This window comes from Erithacus rubecula, assembly GCF_903797595.1.
Source record: "Erithacus rubecula genome assembly, chromosome: 6".
Taxonomy (NCBI): Eukaryota; Metazoa; Chordata; class Aves; order Passeriformes; family Muscicapidae; genus Erithacus; species Erithacus rubecula.
Genome location: NC_136688.1, coordinates 35,151,190 through 35,169,421, shown reverse-complemented (window position 1 = coordinate 35,169,421; position 18,232 = coordinate 35,151,190). Strand labels below are relative to the sequence as shown.

At 34.5% G+C, this 18,232-nt stretch overlaps 1 protein-coding gene across 2 annotated transcripts in view; it reads right to left on the bottom strand.

Moving 5' to 3' along the window:
* Nucleotides 1-18,232, bottom strand: part of AKAP6 (A-kinase anchoring protein 6) — a 262,001-nt gene that overhangs the window by 79,435 nt on the left and 164,334 nt on the right. For both annotated transcript variants that reach the window (XM_079310201.1, XM_079310202.1), the window contains one exon: nt 1,390-1,538. In XM_079310201.1, coding sequence (XP_079166327.1) covers nt 1,390-1,538 — 149 coding nt within the window. The remainder of the gene's footprint in view (nt 1-1,389; nt 1,539-18,232) is intronic.

Sequence of the window (18,232 nt, the reverse complement as noted above, 5' to 3'; positions counted from 1 at the left end):
GTCTTACATCCTCCTCAATATTCCAACCTTAAACCTTGCTCACATTCAGTGTTGGCTGCAAAATTAGAAGCTGGTTTTGAGAATGTAGCCCTCAGTGTACATTTATATACATATACACACCAATTCTGAACAAATTATTTTTATGGTTGGCACTAGCTGCACTGGCGTGCTTGAGAATCTGACAGATTTCTGCATATGTAATCAAGATCTCAGTAATCCTACATAATTAGCCCACATCAACTTTTCTAAAACAGCCATCTTTCTGTATAATAAGAGGGGATGTTTACAAGGTTCATTTATCTTTACAGTTGGTAATTTAATAAAACTGTGTTTCCAAGACCTGAACATTGAGTTAACAATTGGAAAGGGGAGTTCTGAAGATAAAGAACTCGTTAACACCTTTTGTTAACACTTTCTTGCATAGGAAACTGCAAGCAAAATTCTACTCTATTTGCCAGTTACAAGGAAACATCTATCAGGACGAGGGCATCCCCAAACAATGAGCACTAGTTGGGTCCTTTGACCTAATTTTGGCCTATGCTATTGTGATCCCACAAGTGGGCTTTTTTATGTTAATTTTGGGGTGCTAGCAGTTGGAAGATACGGTTTTCAGAAGGTCTTAAAGAAAACGTCTTCTTCCAGAATTATAGGTTTCCTTGTTAAAAAAAAAAGAAAAAAAGAAGAAGCAGCAAGAACTCATTTTAGCATACTCCAGTGATTAATTTGTTCACAATATTGACAAAGAATGCTTTTGCATGCACACTTCCATATATAATATACTCTTATATATGTGTGTTAACATTAATTAAAAAAAAAAAAAACAACAAAAAGCAAACAGGTTGAGGAAAAACAGTCTTAAAAAATGGAAAACAGTTAAAACCAATGCTTTCTTGAAGTGCAAAAACCTGGATGTTTGAACTGTAATTTAATGGCTTCATATTCATTTTTCCTAGTCCCAAGGAGAACAATAATTATAGAGGTCTTGCAGCAACACTACTCTGCTATCAATATTCTTCCTTGGAAGATGTTAAGAAATAAAAGTATATGAAGCTGCTGGAGGAGAAAAGCCTAAAGAGAAAGGTCATATTGCAATTTTTTAAAATCCAGATAACAGTTGACTATTAGATAATATTAGATGTTCCTATGAACAAACCATCATTTGGATAAATCAGCCAGAACCCCAAGGTTTTTGCATTCATATATTAAAAAAAGAAAAAAAAAAAAAAAGAAAAAAAGAGAGCAACAGAAATTGTTTTTCCCTGCCTCTTGGCTTAGGAAGAAAAATCCTGTTAACTAGTAGTAAGAAAAAGCATGTCATGTAAAAAAAAAAAATAAAAACAAACAAAACAGATCAGTGAGAATAAAACAACAAAAAGAATAGTTCCCTACCCATTACTTCCCACTGTGTGAACTTTTGACATATCAGCAAACTCTTCCTTTCTCTTGCTACTAGTGTTGTACTGCTCACTGTACAGTTTTAAGGACATCTGTTCAACAGCATCTCTTTGTGCTTCCAGATAGCATAGCTGAACCTCAGCCTAGAAAAAGAAAACAAAGAGGGGGAAAAAACAAAACAGAACATTAAAAAAATAATTCAGAAAGAATACATTTAAAACAAATATTTTTGGACTGCAACAGTTTTAAGCAAATTATTCACACCATTAATTTTCTCCTTGTATGCAACAGTGAAAAAAGCTAAACCATTAAGTCAGAGAAGAACTACAGTATAATCCCAAATGCTAGAAATGAACTGTTGATGTTCCAGTCAAAGGATGTGTTATATATTCCATGAGATGTATGTCCAATCAAATGTTACATAAAAATGTCTGGACTTGAATAAGAAAGATATTAGAAACCAAACACTGTGATAGAACAGATACATAAAATGATATTTCTTACAGGCTTCAAGATTGATATTGTTAACACACTGTCTGTTCTTCATAATTAATGAAAGTCATATTGCTATAGGTATTTTTCCTTTAAATGGTAATTGTAAACAAATCCAAGTAGATTGGCAATATTCACATTCTCCTTTTCTGTATCTGGCACAGACTGATTACTCAGCAACTTTAATTGCAAAGAAAAAGGCAATAAGTGAGATGTGCTGTTTTCCATCAGACTGTGCCTGTCCAGAAGAATGTGGAATAATATTTGGCATCATAACTTATTGAACAGACACTTTATTTATTGCAGCTGTGGTGATCAGTATGCTTCTGAGGCGCAGAGAACCAGATGACACAAGGATAAAATCTGCTGTTTGCCACACTTGCCCCTAGGAACAGTAGAAAGAACAGAGTGTAGAGTAAGTTCAAAAGCACTTTGGGGACGATATGCCATTGTTTTCTTTTAATATACTTCATTGAAAGAAAAACGCATTATAAATTCTGATAATACTTCAAAAATCGCTACTTCTGTGTAACTACATACATTTATTTCCATCAGGAGTGGAATGTCTGCTTAACTATTTGGTGCTATGGCAAGTAAATTCAAATGGCATGGAAGAAATTTTGTATAAGCACTCTCCTGTATTTTCTGCTGTGGGAGGCAGGGAAGTGAAGAGTTTATTTGTTTGCTGACAGCACAGCAGAGTTACCAATCTCTGGAACAACAGAAGCCATAAAGAGAAAGTAGTGAAGAAGAATGGTAGAGAAGGGTAGTCTGTAAAATGTAAGAAAAATGCAAGCAAGTGAAGGGAAACAGGCACTGAAGAATGTCAGCAAGGAAAGTCTGAAAGAAGGCTGGAATGTCTTTATTAGCTAGTGGTAATAAGTTTCTATATTTGCTTAGACCTCACCTTGGTGTAATTTTTGCTGAAAAATAATGTAAGTGATTTTGGAATCCCATGTCCTTTTAAAATTTCTCATTAAAACTTTTATAGCTTTCTCTCTCATCTGGTTTCTTACAGTGAAATCAGTTATGTTTTTCAATAAATCCCAATATGTTTTTGGGAAATTTAAAAACCAACCAGCAAGCAAAACAAAAACCCAGAAAATACAGAAAAATCTGGAATTTTCCAAGGAGATAGAAAATAAAAATTCTGGCTAGTCCATGCAGGTCTTTCACTGTGTATTTAAATATAAGTCAAGGCCTTCCTACCTTTTTTTAAATAGTGGAAAATTAAACCACAGAAGTTACCAATGAAGAAGCATTATGTAAACTAGCTGGGAGTGTCCAGTTAGTGTAGAATGCTACAGTCTGAGATAGCTATAAAGCTATTCTGCTTTCTCAGAAATCATAATTAAAATAGCCATTTCTATAACTCAGAAACAACTAAGGTAACAATTAAACTACGTCACCTTCTTGCTCTCCTTCCACCCCCAAGTACATTTTCCTCTGAACTGTTAAACAGTTCCACTTCCACAGTATACAGAGGTTCCCAAACAGATTTATTTTCTTGGAAATATTCTTCACCAGTAAGGACAGTCTTTCAGCAGCATGTTTTGCACTGTCCACATAAAGCTATGAATGTGTTCTGTTAATTTATTCTTACCACAAAGCAGTAATCCACTGTATCATTTTAATTTCTGTTATAGTTGACATGACACATTCTGTTTAAAGCCCTGTTGTTAGTGACGAGTAAATTTCTAAAACAATTAGATCAATTAAAATCTGAGTGTTTTAAGCCTGGAGGTGAAATCTTGTGGAAAACTTGAAGCAAAAAATTCCCTTACTTTCAAGACAAGTTTCTTCATCAAGATAAGTAATTCCTACTTTTTTTAGCTATGGGTTTTGGCTGGAGTTTAGGTAGAGGTTTTGAGGTCTTCTTGGCTGTTGTTGAAATTGTGTACACAACCTGCCTTCTCCCCTCCCATCCCAAGACTACACAAAGAGAGAGCTCACTTGTAGCCTAAGCACTGGAACATCACACATCATAATTAAAATTGAGCCCTGAATTATATGAACACAGGCTATTTCTCAAATAGCACAGCTATCACAATAATTAAGATAGTTTTTTCCCCTTGTATTTTCAACTTGCAAAAATATTTGTAGGCAAACCAACAATGAATATGAAAAATGAGAGAAGAAGTAGAAGGATTAAATAGAATAATTGGGAAAAGCAAAAGCAGGATGTAAAGGGCAGGTAAACATGTGAAGAGAGCTAAATAAGAATCCACTATTTCTTCCTTGCAGCCATAAGGCCCTCTTGTACTAAGGATTATGAACTCCATCAACATCATACTCTACAAAGCCTGAATACAACCCAGTTCTTTCACTTCAGAAATATGTCTCTATAAATCAAATATTTTTATTTTAAACCCAATTTCTATCTTCAACGTTTGTGAACAATTACAGCAGCTCAAAGTCAGACAGTGTAGAGTTTCAGATGGATCTCTCCGATTTCTTTTCTCTATGTATTCATTTATCTCACTGTTGCTTTTAAGTATTTTTTTGGTCTCTGTTATACTGATATCAGCTACAAATCCAAAGAGGCTTTGAAGATCTTGAGTAGGTATTGATTAGTTTAAGTCTCAAAAAACTACATTCCACAGAATCTGAGCTAACAGGTACAAGGCACAATATAGAAAAAAAGTACAGAGCACAGATATGCAATAAATCTACTGCAGCTTATTTTCAACTTAAAATCTTCAGTGGTGATGACGTACTAGTTTTGCAATATTCCAGGAGAATAAAGTAACAACTTTTAAATTCCTAATCAAATATAGAAAAGCTATTTTATTTACATTTAAACCTACATTGTGTGCATTTTCAGATTGCCTTACATATAATTTTCATTACATAACACAGACTTCAAGAACAATCTCTGTAACAAACACATCTGTACGAACACATATACATATATATCTACCAAAACATCTTCTGGGATTTCCATAGTTCCCAAACATAGCTAATTGAAATTGGGTGAGAGGTAATAACTCATTTACTCCTAGTGCTCCACCTTAGAATTGAAATTCAGTTCCTTGGGATTTTTTTGAAGATGTAATACATCTGAATATGTGAAAAATTGAATATAAAGGGAAAAAAATGCCAATGAACTATACTCAGCAGTAGTTTTCCACTTCATGGTCCTCTTCTAAGTGACCACTTTTGCAATAATAAGACAATGCAGGTGCTAATGATGGTCTTGTTACACACTTGTAGAGATTCTCTACGTACTAGGATGGGATGAGTTTAAAATTTTTTGTTGTAAATTAAACTGAAATATTTCCCATAATCAAATGATAAAATTCTTTCATTTTTCTGAGCCTGCAGGAACCAGTCTCAGAACAAGACTGTGAAAAAACTGTAGTCTGGGGAAAAACAGTAAAAAAGAAATCTAGACTAGTGTCAATACTCAGTTTTAGTGATTGACTAATAATGGTAAATAATTTCAAGGCTATTTTCTAAAGCTCATTTTCGAAAAACTAAGAACTTATAATAAATTGGGAGAGCCTGGGGTACAAATCTGTTCCTTTACACTGGCTTTGCATGACAACATAAAATGTCCTTTACTATACAGATCACTACATAACATGAAGGAGTAATCAGTGACAATATAAATCAATGAAAATACATTGTATTTCTTGTTAGACCTACATGTTGAAATGACCTTATTCTGAAGTGGAGAAAGACAAGGGATAATGACTTACTGTAGGAGGAAGGAGATTGAAAGGTTATATTGTATACAGAGTCAAACAAGAGACTCAAAATTTACACCAATTTAAATTGGACATATGAACCCAGAACTACTGTTTTTCTGCTGCAGATATTTTTTATTTTGGAAAGTACTAGAATAAATATCATTGATTTGGTATTGAAAGGAAGGTATTTTCAGATAGTGCCTCCCAGGTAGCACGAGATATTTGTTATGAACTGTGTTACTGTAGGCAAACCATTCTGTGTTTTAGATATACAAATCATATATAATACATTCAGTTGAATTCAAATTATGATAGTATCCTATCTTGCATTACCCCTTTCTTTCCAGTTCTGTAAAGAAACTTTACTTCCACCACCCGACACTGTACTTAGGGCACTTAGTAGGAATTATATAAAAAGTACAGAGAGTTCCATTCCTCTGCCATTATTTGAACTTAAGTTGGATAATAACAGCCTCAGAAACTAAAGCACAAAATTCAGTTTCTGCCAAGAAGGAGGTGGTCAGATGGCCCCAGGTAGCATGCAAATACTCACCTATATTTTAAAGAAGTGCAAACTCAAATGTACCTTTTTAAAAGGATGCACATGCCAGCTTGTCACTCTGTGTATCTACAACTGGTGAAATTTCTTGAGATTTAAAATGGAGAATAATTTCTTTCAAGAATTAATTTGATAAGAATTGCATTTATGTGCTTAAATACACACGCATTTTTGTTGCTTTCTACCACAATATTCTGAATATTTGTCCATGTTATACAGTTGTGGAGAAGGCTTTATTATAGAACACAAAAAAGACCCTGGGTCTGTCACAGTACAGCTACTGAATAAAATTATGTTGAGAAATATATGTCTCAAAACACCTTCCATGAGGATGTAGATTACAGAAAGTGCTCCTTGGCAGTCAAGAGTTTGTCCAAAAACTCTATTTATAGACAGATTTGATCATCCATCATGCCATCCCTACACCCAGCCAACAGGTCTTCTATTGATAAAAACACCAAAGGTAGAAAGAATGCTTCAAGAAGTCACACCAATGTTTTAAAAGGCACTGTATAACAGAATAATAGGAAAATTTAGATTGGAAAGAGCACTGGGCCAACATTTGCCAGCATTAGGCTTCTTGGACTTCAAGTGACTGCTTCTACCCTAAATGTCAGCATTTGTTTTTTTCCCCCTTACTCTGTGTAATTAAAACAGAGACTTTGCTGGTATTGAATACTCTGTTACCCTTCCTGCTTTTGGCTTACTTGACTCTTCATTTTGCACATTCTCTTCAGGACTGAATCAATTTTTTTTTTTTTTTAAATCCGATATCATGAAATTTGTTTACCTTGAGCTGAATATTTGAGAGTCCTATTACAAAGGATACACTGTGTTTTGATCATGCAAGAAATTAATTCTGTTAATCAGGGCATGCTTGTTGCCAGTTAAAATCTTAACTAAGTGTTTCTATTGTCATAAATCTCAGAAATGTTTTCAAATGAAGAATAATGTCATTGCTTTGTTTTCAGTATGCTAAAACCATCACAACAATGTGAAATATCCACACAGAATGAGCAAAATCACAAGACAACATTTGTACATATCAAGTTACTTAAACTCAATGTAGAATTTAAGTAACAGTACATGAATTAGGTCCATCCACAGGAGCCATAAAATGAAATTTTAGATAGGTACTGCTGTGTTATAACAAGTAGAACTTCAGGCAGCCTTCAGAGCCACTAGAAATAATGGGGAAGGGGGGAGGGGAAGCCAATAAAATAAGAGTAATACCTTTTAGCAAGGTTTCCCTTGGCTTTCAGAAACTCATGACCTGCAACTTTGGGACTGGGGAGTGCAAATGGAATCAGTAGACTGGCCTCAGCAGCATTGTCTGGTTCATGAAGATGCCATGATTATGCTGTTAATTTAAAACCAGCACCTCTTTTGTCTTTATTCCTGACTATTCACCTGCATTTCTTCTATTCAGTGTAACATTAAATGCAACACAAGACCATGGCATGTCATGTGCATTATACAGATCTCAGTAAACCCAGAGAAGTTCCTTACATCATAAATATCAAAAAACATTGAAGAAAAGTATGAAAGAATTAACCTCTCCACAGGTTAATTAATACTGAATAGTCTCTGACAACAGCATCCTAAAATTGCCAGGTGAAAAAAAGTTCTTGTAAGAATGGAAACTGAACAAAGGCTGGGATCCTTTTCTACTTTTCTTGTCTTGCAGGTCTGCATCTCCACCTGCAGATAGAGAGTGACAGAAAGTCTAATAATTGGGGACCAGGTGGGGAACAGACTTGCTCTGACAGTGGAAAGGGCTGGGATGACAGAACAGTACTTGGTAAAACCATATGGAAGACACAAATTAACAATGATGCAGATCCAGCAAACCCATCAACATAATAGAGTGCATTTCTTTGTCACTGCCACATACCTTCCATCCCCTTCAGTGACACCTCTTCATATGCCACAATAACTGTAAACCCAAAGTCAAATTCTTACAAACCCAGAATTTGTCCTAGGTAATTATCAATTCATCAACATAACCATGGTTTCTTCCCAGTCAGAAAGACAAAAAAAATGTAACAGGAGGCCCAAACACAAATATGTGTACATAAAGGAGGTTAAAAACCTTTCTGGGTCAGCCTCAGAACACTCAAACAGTCAAGAACAGGAAAGATTAGTCATGAAGAGAAAGTGCTAAAATTACAAACTTAATCTTACTTAATTAAAACCTCCATTATTTGCACTGTTCTTATTGTTCCTACTATTTTCTGTGTTTGCACTTCCAGAGCAATGAAGAGCCCCAAACAGAGATGGGTAGAGAGTCTATTATCCAATGCACAGATACATTAAAGTCACACTTGTCTGTAAGGCATCTGTATGAAATCCCATGGAGCAGCAATGCACCCAGCTCAGTCTGTAGGGCTGGGCATTCAAAATGACCTTATGAGCTTCATAGCCTTATGAGCTAAAGCTGCTCAGCTTCAGAATTTAGGACACCATACTTGTGCAAGAGAAATTCCAGAGTGCTGCTGCACATTCTCCTCGCCCTGTTCCCACAGCAGATTGACACATACATGTCTACTCAAAAATAGTGAGGAAAGGTAAGTCTCTCAAAACCAATACTTCCTATGGAAAACTATGCAAAACATCCCAGGAAGGCATGGCAAAGCTAACATAAAAATGTTACAGCCTTTTCCTTGGCAATTTTACTATACTGTACTAGTGCATAAACAGCTTCTAGGAGGTCCATTTTAAACTTCTATATACTTGAGAAATGCTACATATTTATTAACCTAACCATTACAAATATCTGTGGGCTTAATAACTAGTTCCAAAATTCCTTAAATATATCAACTCACAAAATTGCACAAGTTTTTGACCTAAAATCTTTTAATTCAATGTTTTGAGTAAAATATTTTGAGAGGTTCAATAGTGTCAAATATTTTGAAGTCAAAACTCCTACACTGTGTTCCTCAAAGACACCCACTGAATGCTTATGTAACTTGGTCTGAAATTGAAGGAGATTGTTTCCATGCCTTGATAGTCTATTTCATGTTATGTTACCCCTAGAGATGTGAATGCTTTCTTACTACACACTTTTTTTCCTCCTACAGGGAGAAATTACTGGGTATTTTTATCAGCTTTTTAGATACTGAACTATTAATAACATAAAATTGTGCAATATGAACATTGCTCTGTCTCCACTGCACAATTAACTAAGAACAGTCAGACTCTGAAGAAGGATTTTTCAATTAATGCCAATTAATTTATTTTAAAACAGCAGGGAAATGTAGGCAAAGTATTTTACCTTTTACATTGCTCTCCCTATCCATATATATAAATGAGCTTTAGCAAAAAAATTATTAATTATTCTAGTAACTGCAAAACATATAGCATAATATGTTGTTTTGTACAACTGCCTTACCATATATAAAAAGCAGGCACAGGCTGCTGCTCCTTTGAGTTTATTTATGCTCCTCTGATGAGGAGCCTCTTGATGCACCTGACACTTACTGAGGTAGAGGGAACTGTAAAAAGATAACTGTTTTAAACATAAAATATTTGTATTGCTAAGAGGTCAGCTTTGCCACTGCTGACTTCATTGCAATTTGCATACTATTAAAGCATTACCCATAATGTTTGTAAAATTTAATTTTAAAGCTATGCTGTTAAAGATGTTTACTGAATTGTAAGCACCTATGACATTTGGGAAATTTGTTAATACTGTGATAGTTATAGTATTTCTGCCTTACTTTGCTTCTTATTTAATCCTCACAACAACACACTATTTTCTCTCATTTCATGACAATTAATCTCATTTTAGTGCAAGCTGAGAAACTTAAAAAAAGCACACTGCAATAGTACAGTAATCCAGATAACTTCCCCTCTTATTCTCACTATATTTAAGTATGTTAAAAATGTCACTAACTTACTTATTTACTTTTGCTGGGGGCTGATATCCAATTATACTCCTATAGACTAGAGGTGATGGTTATGATTTTCTACTTCACTCTAATACAGGCTTTCTCATTAAATCTCACAGCTCGGTAATCACAGTCACCGCATTTGTGTTTCAGTGCTGCATTCGCTCTCACATTCTCCTTTCCTGGATTGCCATCCTCCTTCCCTCACCCCCTCCCCCAGATCTTTATTTACTCCCTGGCAGAAACTGCAAAATTAAAGATGTATAATGTGCAGATACAATCTTTGCTTCCTTTTCTCTGCCAGACTAGCACTCTAAAATGCACCTCTTTTGGGAAGTACTGATATTAACTCAGTTACTATAGCACATGAAGTATCATTTCCCTTTGAAGTACTATAAAAAAGTTGTCCTTAGATGATAATGGAAAGGATGGAGTAAAGCAGGAACAACAAGAATCACTTTACATACTAATAACAACAATTTAGTTATCAAAACAGTACAGAACAAGCATGCTTTTATACTATTCTTTAAAATTTTAGCTTCCTAGGGTTCTAATAGTCTTTTCCTATGGTTCAGGAATGCACAGTAGCACTCAGCCCAGTGCCTGTATCCTTATTTCAAAGAGAATCATTCAAACCGACATCCACCCTGTCAAGAATCTTGACTTTGAGCTGCTAATGCAGAATAAAAATCAATATAAATTTTGATCATTTGATGAATATTTACTTCTTTCGAGCCTGGGGATTTAGAATTGAAAACTGCTGAATCAAGTCATTTTATTTTTTTTGTGTTTGTGCCAACACCAATTTACTACCCTCCTGAAAGTTCCTGAACAAGATGTCTCATGTGGCATACATGTTGGTTTTTCCTGTCAATCATAACTGTGTGCCAGTAGGGAACCATAAACATTTTCCTTTCATACTCTTAGTTCTCCAAAAAGGAATATTTTGATTACTTCCCTGGAAAAAGGTAAACTTGTCTTATTTAGACATACTTTAAAATGGCTATGTCTATTTTTCTAGGACGGCTGCTGTGCCTATTTGATACTATCTATTAAATATTTTCTTTTCAGTATGAGTTGCTTCATACAAAGGGAAAGTTTAGAATCACTGCAAATAAAGCTTACTAGCACAAAACAGATAAAGATCTATATCAACATTATCACTTCCCCTATATATTTTCTAAAAAACTGCACGAAAATTCTGACCAGTATAATGCACACCAAATGTTTGCAAAAATGAAAGATAGCAGGAGATAAATAGATCCCACAAGTGGGCAATTAAGATATGACTCTAGTTTGCATTTCATCTTTAAAAGAAATAGGCCTTCAATCTCAAAAAATATGAGCTTATGAAAAAAAGTATATGTAAAGCTCCTATGTTTCCATAGTGACTGGGGTGGGGGTAAGAGAACAAGGAAAAGGAAAAACGATGCTTCTAAATTTGTAAAAGACCTAGATTAGTTTAACAAGAACTGTAAATGCAAGCAATTTTCATCTTGCAAAATTTTTTTATATATGACTCAGTGGCAGACAGGCTTTATCTTGAGCAATTTTGTTGGTCTCTTGTAAATGAAATAAAAGTGGCAGCAGCTGTCTTTCAGAAGGCTGATATAGGTTTGTATAGTCATTTGATATTATGTAGACAGATGTTTTAAATAAAATAAAATATTTAGATTGCTAGATACCTTGCTAGATACAAAGGCAATTATAGGATGTCTTTGTTAAATTAAATTTCTCATTCTTTCGAGAAGAAAAAAAGGGAATTGTCCTGGAAACTGTACCAACAGGAAATGATTCTATATCTAAAACAGCTGGAGACTGTAACTAATATAAATTTACTTGAAAATAAAAATTCTGTATGCCTCTAGAGACATGCAGCAACATGCAGTAAAACCAGATGTGATAAAATTATTTTTAAAAGTGTGTTTATATAGACATAAAACATTAAGATAAGATCCACTCATGTAGAAAGACTGTTCAAGGCTAAAACAAAGTAGCAAAACAATTAAAGCCCAAAACTGTAAAAAAAGAGCCATCTTTTTCAAACAATAAAAGATGCCCTTTTTTGATGAATGTTGCATTATCAGAAACATGTCAGACACCTTAATTTGACAGCAATTCTAATGTGATAACACACTATAGCTTACCAAGACAAAATGCAGTGGAAATATTTTCTCCAATTCCTTAGCTGCTTTATTTAGGTAAGCTTTCCACAGTGTATAAGGGAATTTTTCCAGAGTAAAGACTGTACACCCCGGTCTTACGTGAAACCTTCAAAAAACATACCACACGTTGTAGCCCATGACTGTCTGATGTGACTCAACCAACATGCTCTTTCCATTTTTGTTGAAAATGGCACGGTATAACAGACTGCATTCTGTCTGCTTGTGGCTTTACTCTTTGTCAAGGCCTCTGTTACAAGCTTGTCTTGAATCCAGACCCAGATCTGCACAGCTGATTTGGCTAAAGCACCCAAGCTCTTAACTTATAATGAAAACATTCTAGGAGGAGTATGAATGCCAAAATGTAAGAAGAAGAGTTTTACAGGTCTGCCTTGCAAATCACCATTAATAAAAGCCATCCAAATTTGCATAGCCACCTTCTTGTTCCCTAATAAAATGATACTGTAACATTGCTTGTTCAGTATTATTGGGTGTTTTTAAAGAAATAGTATTTTGTAAATTAAACAATGAATTAAACTTTTTTTTTCTCTCATACTTAGAAAAACACTCCAGCTACATAAAACCAAATGAAGCATGCTCAAGATATTTGAAGTGCTGTATTATAGTCCCTACACAGAAGAAGAAAATGGTGTTAAAGATTCCTTTTAGAAAGCTTCAGGTTGGATTGCTTTCATTTTTTTTCCAAAAGCCTTAATTGGCTAAGTGCCTTTGGGCCAGCTAATACCCAGAGAGACCTAATCTCAGTAATCTTGTAAATACAATGATTTCAACAGATTTTCATCAAAGACATGGCCATTACATGAGATTCTGCCTGTCTCGTGCTGTATTATTTCACATTTAGAATGTAGTTAAAATTGCCATATTAATACAAGATTTATTATTACAGAGTTCTCTGTTACTAAGAGTCCAACAAAAAGGAGATATTTAGAGATTTATATTAAAGTTTAGACAGCTGTTAAATGGACATATGAACAAACATTTTAGTTTCAAAATTAAAAGGAAACAAGTTGAAAAATACTAAAATCAACCTTCTCAAGTTATTAGATGTCCAAAGATGACATCTAATACATGAATGTGTAAAACATGTTAATGTGACTATACATTTAGATTTTTTTCCTTCAAAAATTATAACCAAGATGACAATAACATAGCACAGTATAATAATCATATCTTCTGCATCTTTTAACACCTGACCTGAAAATGTACCTTTTCTGCAGCTAAAATAAGATGTAGAGTAACTCAAGAAATCTGAAGTTCAATTACTACAAAAAATATGTCAAGGCAAAGCTTTAAAGAAAAGATGCAAATTTCCAGTAACCATAAACAAAGCAATAATTAAATTTTTACATTATATTGTTAAAGAAGTTGGATACTACTGTATGGGAATTCTGGGAACTTAGATTACAATAGACTGTTTTCAGAGACAAAACCAAGCATGAATGCTAAACCATCTAACAACTTTACAAAATGGTGTGGGACACGGGCTTCTTAGAAGTGAAAATATTGAGAGGTCACAAAACTGATAAGTCAAGGGTTATTAATATAATTTAAAATAAATTATTTAAATGCAGTTTGGCAGAAAGGTTTTACTATAATCTCACAAATTTCTTAAACAGATTGACTGATAGTGTGAAGATTGTTTTGGTTTTGTCATAGCGCTAATTAAAATGGAAGCATTAAGCCTGAGTGTTACAATGCAAGGTTACATTAGGGGTTTATTAACAGGCACAGGCAATCTGTTATGCAGAGAAGTCATGACCCATGTAGTGGAATGGTCTAAAGCCTAAGGGTATTTTTAGCAGGAAAATAGATAGGCACAGGTGAGACACTATAGCCACCCAAGTAACCTTGTGTTGTAGTTCTTCTTTGCTGAGCACGGTTGAAAACTGACTTTGTTGTAATCTGTTTCCACAGATGCCACATAGGAATTATGCTTAGAGGTACTTTTGCATTGCATATACCTACAAAATTTGAACCCAACCGCAAAACCCTACACTTACTCTTCAACTGTGTGTCCAAACCAGAAAAAACTAGCATGTCTTTTTGGGGATCTTGATTTCTTTGTAACTGAATCATCAATATTTCAATGGAGTAGGTTCAGATTAAAAGTTCAAGTCTTGGAGCTATCAGAAATAATTATCCTAGAAAGTTGTATGGTAGCAGGACATTATGGTCTTATTTATGGAGCTTAGGTAGAATTTCCAATCAGCATGATTGCATCTATTTCTAGTGCTTTGTTAATCGCTTCCTGAAGCTGCTCATTAAAAGCTCCTATGTCAACACGTAATGCTGTGGTGGCTGAAACAGAGATTGGGAACACAATCACATCTCATGGTTTGGCTGAGAAGTACCCTGCAACATTGTGCACTTTATCACAAATGCTGTTTTCCCATTTGATAAAATGCCTTACCATGTCATGGAACAGTGGTCATTTATTTCAAAGGAACAAGCTGAATCTTCACCATTAAATGCTGGATGTGAGAAAACATCATTCTATTTCTGTCTCCCTCAACAATGGAATTGCAGTGAGACCCAAGTACAGCAATTTAACATCTCTCTTCCAACAGCCACAGAAGTGATGACAGCCCTAGACAATAATCACTTGCCAATACCATAGTACTTACCTACCGACTGTGAAAGCTCTCACAGCCGTAGTCAATAATTGAACCGACCAATTCCACTGTGCTGCATGTGATTGGTGATATTATCCCTTTAAGTGTGTTATTTAAGTTTGCAATGCAGTTAATTGAAACCCTACTAGATGCAAATCAAAAGTTTCAGTCTTAATTGAGATATTTTGAAAATTGAACCCATTGCTTCAGGCAGGTGCTACATGAGATTCCATTAATATAGGTAATTAACATTAGCCTCTGCTTTAATTAACATGCACACTTTAATTAGTAAAGCATTAACCAACATTAAAAAATCTGATCTTCATGCATCACAAAAACTGCAGAGTTATGACTATGTTATTTTTTCCAAGACTGTAAATCATACAACATATAAATTCTTTTTTCTTTAAATACATCAAGATATTTTAAAAAGGAAAATAGACATATAAAATGCACATCTGTGTTTTAACTGAACATTTAAAATGGTGGAAAATATTTCTTAAGAATATCTAAAATATGAAGGAAGCACTCATAATACTTCAAAACTTTTGCCTGGAATGTATAAATATGTATATTGTATATGTGTGTGCATCTAGTTACTTTAAAAATTATAATAATTCAGTTCCAATTAGAGTCACTGGTTACTACTAATTCTATGGTGAAATCCATGACAGCATTTTCCAGAGGTGACATTTTGAAAACAAATGTCCTTTCAACAGCACCAGCTTTGCTTCCAATCATGCTCGTTTTATCATGCCATGACTGCAAATGTGTATGAATATGAACTGAACATGAGTTTTCTCAAAGCATAAATAACTTCAAGAACTAGCCTGTTGCTTCAGACTGTGTCATAAAGCCCACTGCTGAGTGCCATCATCCCTGGGACATGGAGTAACTGGAGAGCCAAAGTGATACCACTGAGGTTCAAGATCAGCCTTTCTGCACAGCAGCTCCCATTTACAGCTGTACAAGCTCTGTAATCAAGGGAGCTTCACAAAGAAGGGAACAAGTACACTTACACTCATGCTTTCAGACCAAATACAGGCATTTTTCTTTGATACAGACAAACTCTTTTTGAGTCTGGATTAAAATTAAAAAATTATTTAGAACCATAGTATTTTTCCAGACATATATAACATAAGGAATTCTATCCAAGTCCATGAAATTAAATGATGCAGAGCTCCAGCTTAAAAACCATTCTTTAAATAAAATTTAATGTCACTGTCTTTCAAAATACATTTCTAAACAAAGTATACCTTCAACCTCCTTATCCTTTCCTTCTGCTATGTATTTACCCATTTGATTCTGACAGCTTTGCTTTAAATATGTAAGTTCCATTTCTGCAAACTCATGATTATCACAAAGAGGATTTCTGATCCAGTCCACTCACTTTATTTCCCATGTTTTTTTTCTCAATATGTAAAGGTGAGACATGTATTAATTATTATTATATAATTCTCAGAATGCTGGGTGTGTTAGTTCAAATAACAGTCAGCCTAAAACCAGATCTTTCTGCAATTTCTGCACATTCTGAACATCCACTGCATTTGGCAGTGAAAGGAATGGCTGATGTAAAAGAACTTATATACTCTATTCATATTGCATCCAAATATCTGAAGATCTCAAAGACAACATGTACATGTGCAGAAAAAAGAGTATGTCCTTTCTGAAGCTCCTTACAAGTTCCACATCAATGTCACATCATGGCTCTGTTTCTTTTTGTTAAATGGGAAAGAACTTTAATAAAATAAACATAAAGATTAAAAAAAAAAAATTCAAAACTGGAAAGATTCACTTAATCAATTTTAAGTACTTTTCCTCCATGGGAGTAAATCCTACATTGTGTTTCATATTCGTAGCACACATGCACACACATCTGAAATGTAAGGCTTTCCAGATACTGAATGAAAAATGCTTCCAGCTAAAAAAAGCTAGGTCTGTTTGGTACAATTTGCCAGATTTTGTGGGAGTCTGCAGGACATATTGTGGAATTTTGACAGCTCTCCCTGAAAGTAAGTGCTACAGCTAAAAGAATATTTTGCTGAGTCCTTTTCATGGCATCCTGTTGAATTCACCATATTTTATAACCTGCAAAACCACAGCTAAATCAAAACCAACATAAATTGCCAAAAATCTGTCCTGAATTTTATCTGAGTAACTCCTAGTGATCAGAAAATGATTATTTGTTGTAAAGCAATGTGATGACATATTTAAAACAGGGATTTTCACAGTACAGAGTTCTAGGTCTGTGCACACTCAGATTTACGTGTAATTCTGAATTAATCCATATATAATTTTTATTTACTTGATTGAATTTGCCTATATACTTTTCCCATGGTAAGTAACAGAGAAACAAGAATAAAATATTTTAAAACTGTCCTTAAAAATCTATGCATCACCTTGAGAGTCAAGGTAGACTTATCCTGAGGTAGAGAACCCACGCCATACAATGATCAAGGAGATAGAGAAGCTTCTGTTCCTCTTGTTCTCATGTTCAGTTACTAACTTGGCCTGGAACTTGAAATACCAGTCTTACTTTTCCAATACAGCTTCAGGAAGGAAGGGCTGGGGATACAAACTCTCTTTAGTTCTCTGTGGGAAGTGAACTCCTGTACTAGCTGCCATTCCTTCTAACACAAAATAATCATTTGTAGCTATGGGTTAACCACAACACAGGGTCATGTCCACCATAACTAACCACCCACCTTGGGTTGGGCTGAGAGCCCCCCCTTAAGTTTTCGTATCTTTTTCTGAGTCTAGCAGGTGGTCTGATAAAAAATACTAAATTTTGTCTCCCTTATCTATGGTTCATACTTCTCCTTACACATTAAAGTTAAGAGTAACCTTCTACCATTATAGGGTTTGACATGTTCTGAAGCACAACTTTAAACACATCTGGAACACTTCTGTAATTAGTGGGCAATACATCAATCTGTCTTTTTGCTAAGAACCACTACTTTTATTAGGTTATGAAAATATATACCTAACTTCTTCTATATAGAGGAATGATAACTATTATTTTTGTTTCTTGGAGTTTTATAGCTAATTCAGCAAATGTAATTGCACTCAAAAAGTGACAGAGAATAAGAATTCACCTTGGAAGGTAGCTTACTAAACCAACTTTTAAATCCTATATTTTATTTTTCTGTGTTTAAAATGTCATAGTATAGACACTGGAACATCAAAAACAGTCACACTGAAAGACACTTTTTCTAAAGACAGCAAAGAAGTGTGATCTTCTAATTTCAATTCATCTCCAAAATAGACATAACCCTTTTTAATTACATAAACTCAACCCTGAACATAAAAATTGTATTGCAAAGTAGAAGCAGTCCACTTTCATATTGACTTTTTTTCCCCCTTGTGTTTGCATGGTTGTCCCAGGATCCTGGAAAGGGTATTTCTTTCT